This window comes from Glycine soja, chromosome 5 (assembly GCF_004193775.1).
Source record: "Glycine soja cultivar W05 chromosome 5, ASM419377v2, whole genome shotgun sequence".
NCBI classification, from domain to species: domain Eukaryota; kingdom Viridiplantae; phylum Streptophyta; class Magnoliopsida; order Fabales; family Fabaceae; genus Glycine; species Glycine soja.
In genome coordinates, this window is record NC_041006.1 from 36196249 (window position 1) to 36215416 (window position 19168).

The 19168-nt window shown below is 33.2% G+C and overlaps 1 protein-coding gene and 1 long non-coding RNA gene across 9 annotated transcripts; one reads left to right on the top strand and one right to left on the bottom strand.

Annotated features, from left to right (window-relative positions):
- Positions 1–1570: 1570 nt before the first annotated feature.
- Positions 1571–18937, bottom strand: LOC114412841 (MADS-box protein FLOWERING LOCUS C-like). 8 transcript variants are annotated; one of them, XR_003666833.1, is made up of 9 exons: positions 18669–18937; positions 11575–11635; positions 10924–10985; positions 10750–10849; positions 8347–8429; positions 4112–4588; positions 3263–3304; positions 2541–2582; positions 1907–1923 (listed from the first exon to the last, which is right to left on the bottom strand). XR_003666833.1 is itself a non-coding variant. In XM_028376917.1 (7 exons), the coding sequence occupies exons 1-7, from the start codon at positions 18851–18853 to the stop codon at positions 1819–1821; spliced, it is 600 nt and encodes a 199-aa protein (XP_028232718.1). In that variant the 5' UTR covers positions 18854–18937; the 3' UTR covers positions 1571–1818. The 8 variants fall into 8 exon arrangements, 6 of the variants coding, with proteins under 6 accessions (XP_028232718.1, XP_028232720.1, XP_028232719.1 ...); XR_003666834.1 differs by lacking the exon at positions 4112–4588 and having other exon boundaries at positions 1884–1923; XM_028376917.1 differs by lacking the exons at positions 4112–4588; positions 8347–8429 and having other exon boundaries at positions 1571–1923; positions 2541–2585.
- Positions 1827–11406, top strand: LOC114412842. The gene is made up of 2 exons (XR_003666835.1): positions 1827–1932; positions 10740–11406. It is a non-coding gene; the product is annotated as an uncharacterized LOC114412842 (long non-coding RNA).
- Positions 18938–19168: the final 231 nt, after the last annotated feature.

Below are 19168 nucleotides of genomic sequence, written 5' to 3' on the forward strand. Positions count from 1 at the left end.
GAATATTATTATACTTTTAATATTAATAATGAAAAACTAATAAAAGGAACATTAAATACAAATAAAATACATAACTTAAATAAAACAAATTATTAATTTAATCTTAATTATAAAAATATTACAAATAATTTTCTTGACTTAATTATAAAATAATTTTAAAACTTTCAATTTGTTTTTATAAACTATAATAAATCTTACAAATACTTACTTTATTTAAACGGAAACTTTTTTAATGAATAAATGTTCTACCATTGATAGTTTTCATATATACTTACATCAAACCCCAACTGCCCCCATGCTTATCACGCCTTGGAGGCAGGGCACACAAGCTGGGAAGTAATAAATTGTGTGGGACCTCATGGCCCTTATTTTTTAATATTAACCTTTTTGTTTGGTTTTGGACATTATTTAATATATTTTTTTTTCGGCTTAATTATTGGCATATTTCCTATCAGACAATAATACGATAAATGTTACTAATACTAATATATTCTCATACATATTTTTATGTCTATACTTTGTTAGCTAAATTTATTAAAAATTATAAAAATAATTTCATATTTAATAATTTTTTTGTAATATTATATTTTTTTAATAAATTTTAATCAACAGAATAATAAAAAGGTTCTATTAGAGAATATTCTTAACACTTCTGGTGAGATATTAATTTCTCAAGAGGCAACTAAACAAAATTAACTAATTTTTGTACTAAGAAAGTTAATTTTTGAAAAATTATAAAAATGAGTTAATATTATTTAATTTTATTAATCATATTTTTTCTTAAAAGCATCCTAAATTTGATATTAAGAATAAAAAGAAATTATTAAAAATAAAAGCTCAATTAATTGAAGGGTAGTTTTCGGTTGTTTATAATTAAGTGTGAAGGAAATATACTTATGGGAGTGGGATTAAATTATTTAAATAAAAAATTAGTAAAATTATTTAACTAAAAATAGCACTTAATTTGCTAAATTTTAGTATGCATGTTATTTGAGATAATATTAAAATATTAATAATCAAACCATTAAAAGTTTGCATATAAAGAGAATTATATTGAACGAAATAATTGATAAAAATTATTCTTAAAATACCATGATGCCTATCTAATTCTGGGCAGATGAGACCCCGATCCATATGCTACTTTGATTTTAATATACGAGTTTCATAATTCAGTTGCACATGATTAATTATTACAGCTACATAATTGGAGCATGCGGGGAACTGGTTCGCTGGTACGCACAAAATTTATTAGGTGAGAAACTCCACTCCACTGCCCATTCATGTGTCCTAAATAGAAAATGGCCGTGGTAGTAGCTCAAAGTGCTGTCCAATTTTTAATATTTGTTATTATTCCTTTCTGAATATATTATCAGCGTCAATGTCATGTTACTTTCATTGCTGTTGGAGTGTTGGTAGCGTACATTACAGGAAATTGACTAAACTGTTGACTTTGGCATTGCTTAACTTAATTGACATTTGATATGATATTATCAATATTATCGCGGAAAGAGCCTTGCCTTTTTAGGATATATATATATATATATATATATATATATATATATATATATTATGCCGGAAATTAAAGCATATGGTATATAATATGTCACTAATTTAATTAGGCACAGACTAGTAGCTGAAGCAAACTTCCCCACGGCAACATTATGTTTAAGAGCTTCTCTAGATGGTCCATGTTTCAACCAGAATAGAAATAACAGAAGGCAAGTAGCTAAACCATGGCATAGTTCCCTATGCATGTATTAAGCACACAATTGGAAAATTCGTGCAAGTTATATCCATAGTGGTGGCTTTCAGCTGCATTTACAAACCAGGGAGCAGATTATGCGTCACCCGATCTGTTTGATCATAGTCAATAAACCGTGTCACCACGTTATTGACGTCATCAGCTTTTTTCTGTGCCTCAATCTGCAACAGGTGAAAAAACTATTATTGATAGAAATTAGAATGTCTATATTAGTTTTATTGGGATAAAGAGTATGTTCACTGTTATAATCTATAAATTGCAGCTCGAATGGGCTCACCAGTTAACTGACTGATCCGATAACTAGTTTAAATTAGTATAAGATAACGACTTAGATAAGTTTTAGAAAGGATTTAACATTTGTTATTTGTAGATAATCAAAGATAAATACCAAAAATTACAATAATTTATGCACCATGTTCAACTAATAGGCTCCTTCGAAAGTATTTAACGCAAATTTTAGTCTAAAATTCCGTATGCTTTTTTTGTTACAACAGAATGTACAAGATTCCTCCCGTATTCTTTGGTGTATGATGACAATAATGAGGATCAAATCTAAGTTTTTGCATATCTATCCCAACCTCTACCACTAGGCCAATCATAGTGTTTTTATGAGTGTCATTTAAATGCATAAATTAGGGTGTATTCAGCCTTAATTAATATTGCCTTTCTATTTATTTATACTGAGTTCAAGAATTGAGTAAAAAAAAAGTATGTTCACCACATAGAATGATAGTATTGACATATAACTTTCAGTGCATGACTTTGTATACATTTTTACCTGTTTCTCCAAAAGCTCATTTTCATTTCTCAAGATATGTTCCTGCTTGAAGCAGCAAGTGTTAAAAAAAAGAAAGAAAAAATGTTAACAAACCATAATTGAACTTTGATCCACTGTTTATCATTCTTAATCGACCTAGTTTGATATTCAGACAAAAAGGAAACGGTACGATTATGTAATTGCATATGAATGTGTGGAAATAAATAAACACGGCTCTTCACATTATCTGGTATATTGTTTAGAATATTTCTAGTTATAATTTGTCTCTAATAAAGTGGCATGATAATGATACAAATTGCAAAGTATCTTTTTCTGATCCTGAGATTGCAAAATATCTATATGTGATTGTGAATATCTTGGAACTTTAGTGTCGTGTCTGGTACTCTGGTGTGTGTTAGTACCATCAGTTTGTATGGATATATATATATTCATACTTTAATGTGAATAAATTTTAATTGCCATACTCAACATGAGGAATTTGAATTATTCTACATCTAAAATTTGAGGCGTTGTGCATAGCACCGAGATATTAAACGTGTCCTGGACATAATTTGCTAGTATGATGAATGATGATTAGTTCTATCCAATTAGTCAACCAAACAAATTAACTTATCCTTAATTTTTTAGTTCAGATTAAAGCAGGGGAGGGTGGGGGGTGGTGATCGATCCATATAAGTGGTTATCAAACATACAAAATCGAGAAACTCTTACCAACTGCATACCTTTTTCTTAAGATTCTCTACAGATTCCATCATCAATCGCATCTGCATAAAAAAACTTCTGCATTAGAACAGTCTTAAATGTAAAAAGGTGGAGCTAATGAGAACAACTGCATCCTCAATTGAAATTTTAACATTTGTTGCTCTGGCCGCAATTGCCATAAGTCAAAAGTCACGGGGAAATCTTCATCAGATAAACTTCAGTAGTTCAAGAGAGAATGAGTTTTCTAAAATAGACCTTTAGTTAACACTTAACAACAAAAAGAACTTAAGCAAACGGTTAAACCGCAAATTGAGCTTGCAACAGAATGGCGATACTAGTAATGTCATATATCATTATACTAGTAATCTCTTACGCAAACAGGATGATATACAACACCATCACTAGAATTGAAGGGATCTTCATAGTATAAACATTTCACGCCCAGAATAATTGGTTCTAAATGATAGTGATTTAAACAGAGAAGAGAACCAAATTAAGCAGTTAAAAATACCAGTATTTATTTTGATATATATCTCAAGCACGACACCAGAGCAAAGCCTTTGGTCCTTGAAGTAAAGATAAAAAATAAGCTCACCTTATTTTGTAAAAAAAAAAGAGAATGTTTTTATTGAGAAGAAGGAGGTCTAATATCTGTTTGGGAAGAAGTTAGGTAAAAGTGCAGGGAAGCGGCTGGGGAAGAATTGAGCTTAGGATGAAGTAGTCACCTCCGGCATTTGGAGCCATCAGAGTTGAAATTATAGGACAAGTTAAAGACTCAACTTTCATTCAAGGATGAAGAATGCAGGACAAAAACTTGCCAACTAGTTAGTTGAAAGAGGCTTTGATACCTTGCTAAGAAACCTACTCACCTCAGTTTAATCTGTCATATATGTTGGGTAATCAATGCTAAACACTGGGGAGATTTACACCAATGAGCCATGAGCAACCGCATAAGAAAACTTAACACCACACTTTAATCCAAAACCTTAAGGTTCAGGTTTATGGGTCTTCTCCTTACTTATATGGTGTTCAACTTTTTCACTTTTACTCAATGTGGGACTTCACCTCACACTAGTATTCCAACAATCTTTCCCTCAAGTATGAGTCTCTTCCACATGGTAACCTCCCCCTTAAGTGGAAGTCATTATCATCCAGAGTATTCTATGGTAGTCATTAGAGCCTACATGCTCTAGGTACTTGCATCGTCACTTCACCCACGGGACACGCCGCCTGGACCCACCATCAGGAAGACTTTCGATACACGGGATCCCTAAACTGGATCCATCGCCGCCATCTTACTCATCTTGAGTTGGTCATCAAGTCGAACCATCGGCTCTGATACCAGTCTGATGGGGAATAAAGACCAACACAATAACAAACTCAATAACAAAGTAATAGGCAGTGGAAATAAATTCCTCCAAACTTGTAAGAACATGTAAGGAACACCAATAATATATAGAGCACAGAATAAAACCAAGAGCACACAAGAGACACAATTTGTTTAACATGAAAAATCCCTCAATGCAAGGGTAAAAGTCACGGGTTGTTCAGACCAAATAAATAACTCCACTATAATCAAAATAAAGGTACAAGAGAGTCTCCAACAAGTACACTGAAACGTACTACAAGCAGCCAAATCAAAACAGAACACCAATGCTTACAATAGAGACAAGAAGATCAAACCCCAAAATGCAGAGAAGAGAATGTGAAACACTTATCTCCCTTTTCAGATATCGTTTTGACAATCCAACTAGACAATTTAAAATATCGCGTGTAGAATCTACTGTCCAAAAATCATCCTAATCCAGCGGTGAACGAATTTGCAACTGTAATCTGAAAAAATGCTCTCTGGTGAGTGTGCGAAAATCATAATGATTTTCCTCTCATTTCTCTCTTAATGTTTTGTAATCATTTTTTCATCACAAATAAGTCTCTCTCTCACCCTAATTTGACCTCTCTCCACTTAAATAAGAGACAAAATGAACTTTCTCATTTGAGTCTTTACTTCACATAGGAAGGGAACCCAAAAAATCCAACAAATCTCCCTCTCACAACTATGTGGAGGTAACCGTCAAACCGACGATCTCACAACAAGTTTCAAACTTCATTGCATCCAGCCACTTTCTCTTTTCTTCACTTTCCATGGCCTCTCCAAAGCACTCAGGTTCTCCCTCATTTGTTAGGATCACATACTCATTAGTAGAACACCTCCTAGTAGGTTGTCTCTCCCTGTTGGATCTCCTGAGTTGAACTTGAAGTGGTTCGGTAGCATCACCAAGATTTTCATCTTGTGATATGTCATGCTGCTCTTCATCATCATGAGCAGGAACATCTACCTCACCTCTAGGTTACTGGACACCAACATCATTCTGAACATCAGTATTCAGATTCTGAATAGGCGGCTGAACTGGTTCAAAATCAGCCACACCATTGTCTTCCTTGGGTGTAGACTTCTCCACCTTATTAATGCCTTCAATTGTTTGGTCTTTCATGAATTTCACATCACGACTTCTAACAAGCTTCTTCTCAACATGATCATAGAACTTGTAACCAAATTCATTCTCACCATAACCAATGAAGATACCCCGCCTTGACTTTGCATCCAACTTGGATTTATCATCCTTTGGAACATGCACCAAAGCCTTGCAATAAAAAACTCTTAAGTGATCATACTTCACATTCTTGCCAAACCAAATTTTGTTCAGCACCTCACTATTCAAAGCAACAACAGAACTAAGATTGATAACATGCACCGCCGTGTACAGTGCCTCACCCTAGAAGTGCTTAGGTAACTTTGCTTCAGAGAGCATACATCTTACTCTCTCAATCAATGTCCTCCTGTTCATCCTCTCCGCCAAATCATTTAGTTGAGGAGTTTTAGGAGGGGTTTTCTCATGAGCAATGCCATGCTGCTTGCAGTAGACATCAAATGGTCCATAATACTCACCACCATTGTCAGTACGAATGCGTTTCAGCTTCTTGCCTGACTGCTTCTCAACTAAGACATGAAACTCCTTGAACTTCTCAAGAACTTGGTCTTTTGTCTTCAAAGCATAGACCCAAAGTTTCCTGGAACAACCATCAATGAAGGTAACAAAATAAAGTATACCACTAAAGAATTTTACCTTTAAAGGGCCACAAATGTCTGAATGCACCAATTCAAGCAACTCAAATTTTCTGGAAGGATGTTTCTTGAAGGATACTCTAGTTTACTTACCAACCATGCAATGAGAACATTTCTCTAAATTTGCATTCTTCAATCCTGGAAGCATATCCTTCTTGGCTAAACTATTCAGTCCCTTCTTGTAACGACCCGCCTCGTCGCTACGATATCAACACTCTAATATGCGATAATTTCAATTTTTTATAAAAAGAACTCCCTTAATTTTGTTATGAAGATAGAAGTAATTTCTCCCCAACATACATTCATCCAACAACACGCTATTACTTAAGTGAATATACATAATTATATAGAAACAATAACTCGGTACACGTCATACACATAAACGAAAATTAAATCTGTTCATAAATATAATTAAAATCCAAGTTTTACATCTTTAACTCAACAAAATAAAACTTAAAACCAACTATGGAGGAGTTGATTACAAAACACAACTCTCTTCCAAAATAATGTTAACGTCATCACGTCGGCTCGGCGGCTCCTCACCAGAATCTCACTTCTGGCATCCTTCTGCTGCCATTCTACTCTCACGAACAATGTTCGTGATCATCACAGGTATCAACCACACGATGGTGAATTCATTATAAAAAGAACCAATATCAAATTCAAATAACCACAATTAGCAAGAAACATAGGCAAACATTATGAGCTTACACAACATTCATTATTCAACGCTCACATCCAACAATTATTCATCATCCACATTCAACAATTTCTCATCATCCATCCACGGATCCAATCAGGACTGCACAAAATGATGCATGCACCTGACTCAACTCTCAGATGCAATGTGGTACGTACCAACAACAACCAAATCTCAGGAAATAGCCTAAGCGTGTTCACACGACACTCTCACTTAGGAAACCATGCAGAGTTCGTCGAGACCACTCGATTGTGCACGTAATTGCCCCCCTCCCATAGGTGATCAACCTGGGAGCCCAAAGGAGTTCCCTACCAGGTGATAAGCCCCCTCAGTACAAAGTACACTCTGCCACAGTTACTCTATTTCCTGTGTCGTATGAGCTATAAACATGACCAAAAGTAAGTGCCAAAGACCATGGACCAATTAAAGCGCCTAAGCATCCCCTCAGAAATGATTAGATTCTCTAACCACGCTTGTCACCCACGTCTGGGTCATTCGACAAGGTCAGTACACTCTACCCCCATGACATACACTACATACAACGTATGAACGTGGCCCAAAGTAAGTGTCAAAGACCCTGGAAGGTCAGTGCACTTTGCCCCTCACGAACATACACAACATCCAATGTATGAACGTGACACAAAGCAAGTGCCAAAGACCTTGGAAGGTCAGTGCATTTCGCCCCCCACGAACATACACAACATGCACATGCCAATGCATTTCCAACATCAATCAACATTCCATTTTCACATCATTCTCAACATAGATATCATCTCGTCTCAATGACGTTATCAACAACAACAACAACCTCATTTCATATTCATTATCAACAATACCATCAATTCATGTTGACATGATCTTTATTAACAACGTCATCTCAAATCAATATCACCATATACACACACACACACACACACACACACACACACTCACATATATATATATTTTCATGCCTGAGATTCACACTCACAGGTACACTCACAGGTCTTCAAACAACACAAATCAAATAAACATAACAATATCATTCATCACAAAACATATATATATATATATATATATATATATATATATATCGCATCCCATTTGTCAAAACATAGATTTTCCTGAAAAATCAGCATGCATATCAATAACAATCTTATCGCATCCCATTAGTTAAAAATATCGTTTTTTATAACAGAAAAATCAGCATGCAACAGGGACAGACAGTTATCCTCATAGCTAGGTTTCCTGACCCTAACTATGGTGTTAAAACAGTGAATTTTATAATAAACTCCCATCACCTATTGTGAGCTACCCGCAGGTTCCTCGTCACGTCACTTGGAGATTTCTTTTTCTTCTCCGCTCGTCGGTTCCACGCAATCCTCTACCATACCAAAACGAAGGAGACTTAATATAGATTTCAGAAAACAAAGTTAATAACAATGCTCTGGGTCAAACACCCACATCACTACATAAAAGTACTGAGAACATTCCGGGTTTTACAAAGGAACATCATTTGAAAATTTCGACCACGCCAATGTGATCAGGGTTCAGTGTAGGTTACGCCTATTAAGAGTTTCGGTTTGACAATGGTACAAAATATGTCAATCTAATGTTAAGTTCAATTGTCTGATTGAGGTGTGTATCCTTGAAAGTATTACTAAGAAAGTTACTGATTACATGCCATTGGTTTGAGAAAAGGAAAAAAGATCATTTATCAGTTATCCTATTTCTTAGTTTATTTGTACTGACCATCTCTCTGCATCGTATCAGAGTTTTATTGCAACAATTGATGAAATCAAAACTCTTACTTCATTCCAAGAAGCTCTGAAATATGAGTGGGTTCAAGCCATGAATAGAGAGATAAGGACATTGGAAAGAAACTCAACCTCAGAGATAGTTGACAAACCAAAAGATAAGAAGGCAGCGGGATGTAGGTGAAAATACACTGATGTATCAATTGAGCAAAACCACAAGATTGGAAGTGAAGAAAGTCTAGTAGTAGAAAAGTCCCAATACCAAAGACTCATGGACAAGCTAATTTATTTATCTTACATTAGACCAGACAATGGGTCTGTTTGGATACAAGGTATAAGTGTTTTTGAAAGTATCTATTGAAAATATAATTTTTTTTCCAGTAGAGAAGCTGACAAAAGGACTTTTAGCCTTGTCTCCAAACAAGATCATTGCTAATGTTATTAATGTGGTCATCCAATTTATGCATGATCCTTGTGAAAGGCACCTGCAAGAAGTTGATAGAATCCTTCAATATCCAAGAAAAGGATTGTTGTTCAAGAAAAGTACGTTCATACATTATCAATAGAGGTTATATAGATGCAGACTATGACGAGTTAGTTGTAAATAAAAGGACCTCGTCTGGATAGTGCATGTTTCTAAGGGAAAACTAGTAACATGGAGGAGTAAGAAGCAAAATGTAGTTGCTCAATTTAGTACATAAATAAAATTTCAAACTATGACACACAATATATATTTTGTTTTTTTATAGATAAATGTTAATTTTGTTAATAGAGAAAGTCAAACCCATGACTCTTTTTTCTTTTTCTTTTTTTCCTAACCATCTAGTTCACCTTATATCTCCAACACACAATATATGTGAGGTAATAGATGAAGATTATTCTTGATGATCTCAAACTAAAATAGGAAGGACTTATGAGGCTGTTTTGTGGTAACAATTCAGCCATTAGTGTGGCCCATAATTCAACCTAGCATTACAGAACAAAGAACATAGAAATTGATAGGTACTTCATCGAAGAAAAATGGACAACAATCTTATAGTCACAACAAATGTTCCTACGAGACTCCAATTCATAGACGTGTTCACCAAGGGGCCGGGCTTCCTGTAACAAGATTTTAGGAACTTATTGGCAAGTTGGATATGATTGGTATACATTTACCAATTTGAGGGAAAGTATTAATACAATTGACATTTAAGATAGAAAAAATTATCTTTTAATTTATTTATATATATATATATATATATATATATATATACATATTATAACCCATAATATTGAATAAATAAACAATTTCTTCTCTTTCATCTATAGGGCTATCTTGTTTTTTATTGTTAAGAGAAGCCTCAACAATAAAGTGAATAATGTCTCTTAACGCATACACTTCTTGTCCTAATCTAATGAAGACAGTAGAATAAAACTGGGAAAGAACTCGGGGGTGATTGAAGTATCTTGTATTCAAACGTATAAGAAAATAATAGAAATTATCTGTGCACCGGTGACAAAGAAAAGTGATGAATCACTACTAACTGCCTTTGGGACTTGACAAGTGTACATTGCCTAATTACTAGGGCATATAATATAAATGCTATAAACTTGTACTAAAAGTATAAGCTTAAATTATCAGATAGAGTTCCAAGAAATGTTTTATGTCCTTTTACAGTTCCTAAAAGTACTGATATAAAATAGTTTCATAGAAATTTTAATGAATCCTCCCTCCGGTAAATATCCCTACAGGATTTTTTTCATTGATGCAATGTTCAAAACTCAAATGATGTTTGCTATCTAAAGTGCTTTTTTCGTTTTAAGAAACCCAGAGGATAAAGAAGATATGCTTGCATGACATTCCTAGAACAACAGCTTTTTTTTTTCATTTTCATTGCCAAAGCTGAGTGATGTATAGTTTACACTTAATAAATTGAAATTCGTTCACTGAACAGAGTGTAAAACCTTTGCTGATCTGATTCGCGAAAGAGCAGAATGAACCAGTTTCTCTAGTTCCATAAGGTCAGTCACACTCAGATGCTCAAGTTCAGAAACACCAAAGTGGCTGCAATGAAATTTAATTAGATCAGTGATTCGTTCATACCTTAACGTTGCAGGAAGACGAATACAAAGAATCACCTTTGGACCAATTGAGAAAACGCTTCATCAGACCAGATATCTGCAATTTCAAAGCGGAGTCCCTGCGACCAAATAATAATTATAATATCAATGATCTCGGTTGTGATATGTTTTTCCAAGCATCAGTTCAACATTTTGCATAATTTGCTTCAAATAATTCCCCTAAAACAACAATATTTTATGTATCACTTTCTTTTGCTCTGCCACCTTTTAGACTAAAAGAAATTAAAATACAAGCTTGGCGAAGCTAAGCACAATAAAGCATATTTTCATTTGAAGTGAGAGAGAGAGAGAGAACCCGAGATAAAAGCAACAAAACTTGGATATGCAAGTTTCGGTGTATTGAGAACTTTACCTTTATTGTAACATTAAGAAATGTAATATCGACACCCCTAGCTTTCATATTGAAAGTCTCCTACTTGTTATTTTAGTTCCCATGTTAGCCACACTATCTATATGATACCTTGACAATATTACGTGCTCTCTTCATCCTTGTTACCTAGCGACTGTCACGAGACAGTTCAGTTCTTATATATGTTTACAGTGATAACTTTCAAGATGTTCTTATGGCAGCTAAGGTTAGATTTTCATTCTCTATCATGTCTTGTATGAGAAGTGCAATAAATCTAGCATACATGACAAGTTCCGTACCTTTGTGTCAGTACCGCTCGCTCCTAAGTTATCCCAATATCGCTGCACGACCTCGGCCAAACTGAGAACATTAAATTCACGGATTTTTCATTCTAATATTGAAATAACTAAACAACAACTACGCATGATATTTGATAGGCATTGGTGCAAGTAGCTTAACAGGTCTTTTTTCTAACCAGGGATATGTTTCTGTGTTTGGATTAACTTTCAATTATGTCAATATCAATTCTAAAATCAAGTAAAAGCCAAAGCAACAAATAGTTGCTTCAACTTTTTCAATTTTCCACCATGATTTTGAGGGTCAAAATTGATTCTAAGAGGTATTCAAACACACTAGTAGTTAAAAAATTAATGTTAGTGTGTTAGTGTGCGTACAAAAATGGGATGAATGAAAATAATAAATTCAAGGGGAGGGGAGGTTATCCCATTTCAGTGCAATGTATGATAAGCTTTAGCAATTGTTTACCCAGGGAGACTATACACCTGGTCCTTTCAGGAATTTGTTTTAGTTCATATTAGCTAAAACAACCTCAAACAATAAAATGATTGTTTAGTAGAAGTATTAAAAAGAACATTAGGGTGATCATATTGGTGTTATGTTAGTAGTTTTAATGGACAGGACTTGTATTAGTTTTATTACATTATGGCTTAACCTAATTAATATAGTAGAATAAATATGTGTTAAGTTTGTATCAAATATATACATCTATTTTTTTTTACAGAATGTACATATCTATCATATCGTAAGCATTCTATGATCTTTCTTATTTGATTCTTTTAATTTCACCATCTTATTGTAGTGATATCATCTCCAATCACAATCTAATCTATCTCAACTTCTGCGGCCAAGTACCAAAGATTTTTAGCTTCTTTCCTAATTTGCATTTGTCTCTCTTTCGTGTTGGCTATGTTCTAACTACCTTTGGCAAGGAACAATTCTTGTTTTTTCTGAAGTTATTATATCTATAGGTTAACCGTTAACCTATAATTCTACACTTAAAAAAATAATGTAGAGGATCTGACGCTCTCAGCTATTAAAATAATTTATTTAAGTTAACATATATACGATATAATAGTTATATATATATATATATATATATATATATATATTTCATATAAACTTGGACCGTGGGATTACAACTGCAGGACGGTGCAGTTACATCTGAATTCCAGAGGACCTTGTCAGACTTATAACCTTAGTTGTATAGGTTGGATTGGAGGTCAACTTAATTAAAAGATTAAGTTTCTGGGTCAAGTCTGGGCCTTTTTTCTACCTTCACTTCTACCCCTGTCATTGCAATTAAGAATTTATTGGGCTCCTCCAACTATGTTTCATGGTCCAAGGTAGTTATGAAGTGGTGTATTGGACAAGGGTTGAAGAATCAGCTCTACACTAACCTTAATATGTGATGGAGGATAGACAAAATTGGGAGAAAAATACTGCTTTACCGTGTACTTTATATTGCAGTCAATTGATTCTTACCTTCACAACATCTACACCAATTTTCATACTTGTCATGAGTTGTGGACTCAATTGATTCTTACCTTCACAACATCTACACCAATTTTCATACTTGTCATGAGTTGTGGACTCAATTGATTCTTACCTTCACAACATCTACACCAATTTTCATACTTGTCATGAGTTGTGGACTCAATCTTCGTAAACATGACATGAGTATTCTTGAAATTATTGGTCAGTGGTCATCTATCAAAGCTAAATTCAATGCTCTCTTACCAACTGCAAAACCAATTGCTGAAGAAAGGTTTGGGTTGAAAAGTAAAGGTTAAAAAAGGTTTATAAACAAAAACACTAAATAGAAGCAGTCAAGAAAAATTGTAAGGAAAAGCGATAAATAAATGCAGGATTAAATAGACTTGTTTTTAAATTGATTCTCAAGGCCTATTTATTGGCTTGAAACTCAAAAAATCCTCAATTGGATCATGTCTTTCTACCTGATAACTGTAAGATCCCGATCAAATCACATTAAAATGAGAGGGATCTAAATGTTGTATATGTGTGAGATTATACAATTGAAGATGACTTAAAGAAATTAATTGGTATTACATATACAAACAAGATGCATTTATTTTTAAGTAGCCTATAACTTAATAACTCCACAATTAAGTGTCTTGGTTTGTAATAGTCATGAGATAGCTGGCCTTAAACGTGTGAGTGAGGACAAAACATCCTCAAAAGTCTTATGTTGGTTTCTGGGCATAGTCATTGATCCTCAAAGCAACTGAAGCAAATTATCAAGGTCTAAAAAAAGACTATCTATGAAAGATTCTAATTAACAAAGATGTTGAGTGAAATGCCATCGTGTGAAGTGTCATAATATGTGAGCAGTTGAGAAGTCAAAAATTAGGGATGTTAGAAGAACGTGACTTGGAGTTGCAAATGTTTTTTTTTCCTCTTAATCCTCCAATTCATCAGGAGAAAGAGATTTTGACTAATCCAAAGTTTGACCAAAAGCTAAGTAAAACTTGATCAATAATTATTTCTTCTAAGGATCGAAATCGAATAATATCCGGACGATTGAACCTTACAAGACATGATTAATCGTTGCAACAATTTGATTTAGAAGCATTTATTAAATTACACCCAAATAGCAGCTTCTTCAATAAATGTTTAGGAACCAAACCGCAGCAGCTGTATAACATGTTAGGGAAATTTTATTTAAAAAAATATATATATTTGAAGTTCTATCAAAAAGTTGTATAAAAAAATAAAAAGTATTACTTGAAATAAATTCATTTAGACACACATTTGTGCCAACTACTTTAAATGAGATTTTCTCGATGTTTAGGGCTTCCTTGAATATTATTAGATATAAAACGTCATCATCTTAAGCTATGTTTTGGGTTATATAACATAATATAATGTTAGATCATATATGACTATCCTCTCTAGAGATGTAATTTAAATTTGTTGCTCCCATTCTTCTAAGCAATATTTTAGAACAAGGTAAGATGCTTAAGTGTTGTCTCATGTTTGACATAAAACCATGATACGCTTTCATCTAATAGTTTAAATTCTTGGGATAATTAGTTCATGATATGCTATTAGAGACATGTGACACATATATCACATAAAATCATTAAGTTGTTTTTACCTAAACAGCTTAGGGTGTGAATCAACTCACATCGGATTCATTGAACATGAATCCTTTGTGAAAGTAGGATTTCTACGGAAAAGCCATAAAACAAACACACTAATAAGCTTTAGGAGTCATTGATTCAAGAAATGGTATTAAAGACTTGTTCTATTCGAAGTATTGACAGTGGTGGTCCAAACTCTCTATCTGGGACTAATAGGCCTAGACCGATAAATGATTTTTGCCTTGAAGTGTGAGGGTAGTAGTCTGAACTTCTTGAACCTAGTCTGCATGAGTGGTGTTAAGAGTATCTGCAAAGGCACACTCCGATGCCAATTTAGTGAAGAACTTTACACAAAGACTAATAGTAATAAATGAGCGTAATTATAACACAGATGCCAATAGTATATAAAGGAGTAAGGATGGACTGGATCTCTATGCTAGAGGCCCATGATTCGAAGAGAGAAATTATTCGTTGTTCTTAGAATAACATAAAGTGACTTAATCTCCGAGATAGTTTGCATGGTCAACATTTTAGAGGAGCCGGACTTGGATTCGGGTTGGGTCCTAGATAGGCCTGATTCATAACAAAACTCATACTAAAGATGTATTATTCATAAAATCATTTTTGTATTTTTACTTAAAACGATTTAATAAGCTTTGAAAATGGTTGGCTCTTCACATGGCATCACTGAGTTTCTATACATGACCACGGGTCAAAGTTTCGGAATTGCACCAATTATCTAAATAGAAGTTAAAGTATGTTGGATTTAAACCACTCAGACATTTTTTATTTATCAATTGACGCTTCTCCCACGTCCCTGGATATGGTACAGGGTATGAAAAAGTCACACCTGTACCCTGACCATGCAGTTGATCTGAAGGCTTTTTATACTTGTCCAGACACCCACACTATATACATGAACGCTATTTTTAAGTCAGATTCAGTATTTCATTTTCCAATTAAGCTTATTTCTAAAGATTTCTAGATCTCTTTAATTCAAATTTTATGCTATCGTTGATAATGCTTTAATGAACCTTGGATATGTTTGAGTCTTACTATAATGTTGGTAACACTGATATTTTCATTGGAAGTCTTTTTGACAGTGTTTCTTTGCTCGTGGTCACCTAATATTAGAAACATTTTTTCTGATTGTTAAATCGTTTATATGACAATTTATTTATTTTTGGTTATTCAACGTGTTAATTGTAACAAGCTGAAAACTCAGTTGTAAGCCTTAATTTGCAGATGATTGTTAATTAGAACAAAAGTAATTGTATTGAGTTGGAGTTGTACCCTAATTATACTATAATGATAACGAATTTAGATTAATAGTAACAATTGGTATCTACAAGTTGATACCTTAAATGAAGTTGGTGTTAGTGCCGACCTTGATAGTCATGTTTAAATAAAGATTTTTTTTTTACTAAATATTTCTTTCTTGTAATTGTAAAAACTTTCATGATAATGAGAGGCTAAATTCTTTTTGTTGGAAACTTGACAACTAATTACTTTTGATGTAATTTCCCTTCCTATCTATTTATGAATATTACATATGCATAATCTTTTTGTTGGAAACTTAACAATCAACTACTCTTGATGTAATTTATCTTTCTATCTATTCATGAATATTACATTTGCATAATCTTTTCCAGTATTTAATATTATTGTTTGTGGTTTGATCACTCATTCACATGATAAGTTATAGGGGTAGCGTTGGAAAAAGTTATTTTCTAATAGAACTGGAAAAAATTATCTAAATAAAATTATCACTAGAGATAAGTTGATATTTGTTTAGTCTATTATATATCTCTATCCTTAATGCAATTTACTATTTTAACTCTGCAAAAGAATTTGGGAGAGAAAATAGATAAATTAGACTCGGAGAACTAAAGTTAGAATATACTAGTAGATGCATATGTAAATTGAAATAATTATAAATAGAGAAAAATTATTAATGATTTGGTGTATTTGTCAATCCATCAACAATGATATTACTAGCGAGTGGCATAGTGTGATTACATTATATGTCACCACTTATTCTTGACTTCTTTTTTTTTTTTTTTGATCAGCAAAGATAATATTTTATAGATATGTAAAGAAGTACCAGAGGTACTATATTACAGCAGAATGGGTACCATAGCAATGATTCCAAACTCAGACAAAACAGGTCTGAGAGGGAACCAGTATATGGGTACAGTAAAAATACATACCAAATCATTAAATTCATTGTATTAGAGGTATATATTAGAGGTATATATTATTCATTTTGTCCATAATTTTGTTCTTAAAATGCATAATGGATTAAGGGGCAATATAAATAGCGAAATGGTAACTCTCCAATTGAGGCTAAAGGGCATGTGTGATTATAATTTGTGTGGCCTAAACTCTCTTTCTAATGTCAAGGTTCTAACTTGAAATCGGTTACATCGTTAGACTTATCACATTTAAGGTATTGCCTATTTTGTCTCACATAATTCTTACAATTTAGTCCTTAGAATACATCTCAATAGAACAAAGGAGAAGGTTTATAAACTAAGACCTTGACTTCTAATCAATATGAGACTTCATATATATATTGAAATAGTTTCAACCTTTACATGATCATTTGCTCACCATATTCAAGGTATTATCCACATTTCAATGAATTTAAGGATAATGTGTCTATAAACTATCATTAATTTTAACTCCTAAACAACGTGAAACTTTTTTATATATACCAAAACATTGGTTTAATTATAAAATAAAATTAATGATAACAACTAAAAACATATATTTTAATAAGACATAAAATCACATTTGCTATATTAATTGCACCATCAACAATTTTATATACAATGATGTTATTTTTATAAATCAGTCTAATCATTGAATTTTAATTATATATTACTTAAACTATTTCTATTAAATTTTATTAAAGTTGAACAACTATAAATATGTAATTACATGTTTTTATTTTTATATATTCTAAAAGTAAATATTACATAATTTTTTATGTATATTAATAGAATATCAAACAATTTTGAATTAAAATAAAATTTATAAATATGATAAGAAAATTCAATTGATAGTAGATTTTGAGATAAAATTATTCAATAATGCAACATACAATTTGTGTATGTGATATTGGCATGATTAATATTACACAAATATTTTACAATAATTGCATAGATTTTCAAAACCTTATCACTCTCCTTTGCAGCACGCGGGTAAGATTCGATTTTACAGATCTCCTACTCCTAAGTATGTGATAGTGGTAGGGAAGTTTCGTATGTGTATTTAAGTCTACCTTGGACGCCAAATCTGACGAGTTGATTATGGATGCTTAATATTAACTTTTTACTATCGTAACAAAATACCTTTTCTTGACATTATTCTCATGGAAGCAATATCCGTACATTTGAAAATCTCTTTTCAAATAAATAAATCCTTTAGCAAAAATGTTCTATATATATATATATATATATATTCCAGCACAAATAAATAAATTATCTACAGTGTAGATTCTACACTTTAAAGTGTTTTCTTCAAGTAAAAAAAAAAAGATTTAAAAAATGTCTTCTAGCAAACTCTAGCAGCAGAAACGTTCAAATTATATCAAATCGACTTCCACTAGTGCAGCAGTGCAGAGAGCTGACACCACAAACTTAATTATCCTCCTCCTTTTAACAAGTAGTTTTCATCCATACCTAAGGCTCCGAAAACCGTGACAACTTTGACAAGACTCATCTAGCTAATGGTTACTACTTTTGCACTTTGCACTAGTTTAGTTAATCATTCATTTCCATTTTTAGTTTCCAACCAACGGAAAGCAAGCACACAGTAAAGCAAACAAATCAAAGTACAGAAGAAAAGGCATAAAACGGAACTAATTTCCGTTGGACACATATACTATGCTACGGTGTACGGAACTAAATCAAAGATGTTGGACACATATACTACGCTACGGTGTACGGAACGGAAATCATAAAAGGTAATGTACGGTTTGCGCGTACCTGTCACCGTTGCAAAGCTCGTAGAGCTTGCCGGTGCTGGAGAAGATGAGCAGCGCCAACTTCGCATCGCAGAGAATGGATAACTCGCGGGCTTTCTTCATCAATCCTTTGCGCCTCTTGGAGAATGTTATCTGCCGATTGCTTTTGTTCTCGATTCGCTTTATCTCCAGCTTCTTCTTCCCCATTCTTCTTCGCGCCAAAACCCTAGCTAGCTACCTTCTTTTCTATTCGGTTTTCTCTCTTTGTCCCACCTTCTATTACTATCTCTCTCAATACTATCCTTATAGCCATAGGCTTACGTGCTGATTCCTGAATCAACACGTGTCCCATGACCAGATTGCAATTTAAATTAATTGATTTTCGTTTCATTTTTTAATAATTTCATTTCTTTTAACTGTACTAGTCAAAAAAGTCAAAGCCACATGCCCACATTGTGTTGCTAGCTACTATAATTTTCTAAAACATAATTAATGTAATAATGTGTCTTATCAATTTATTTT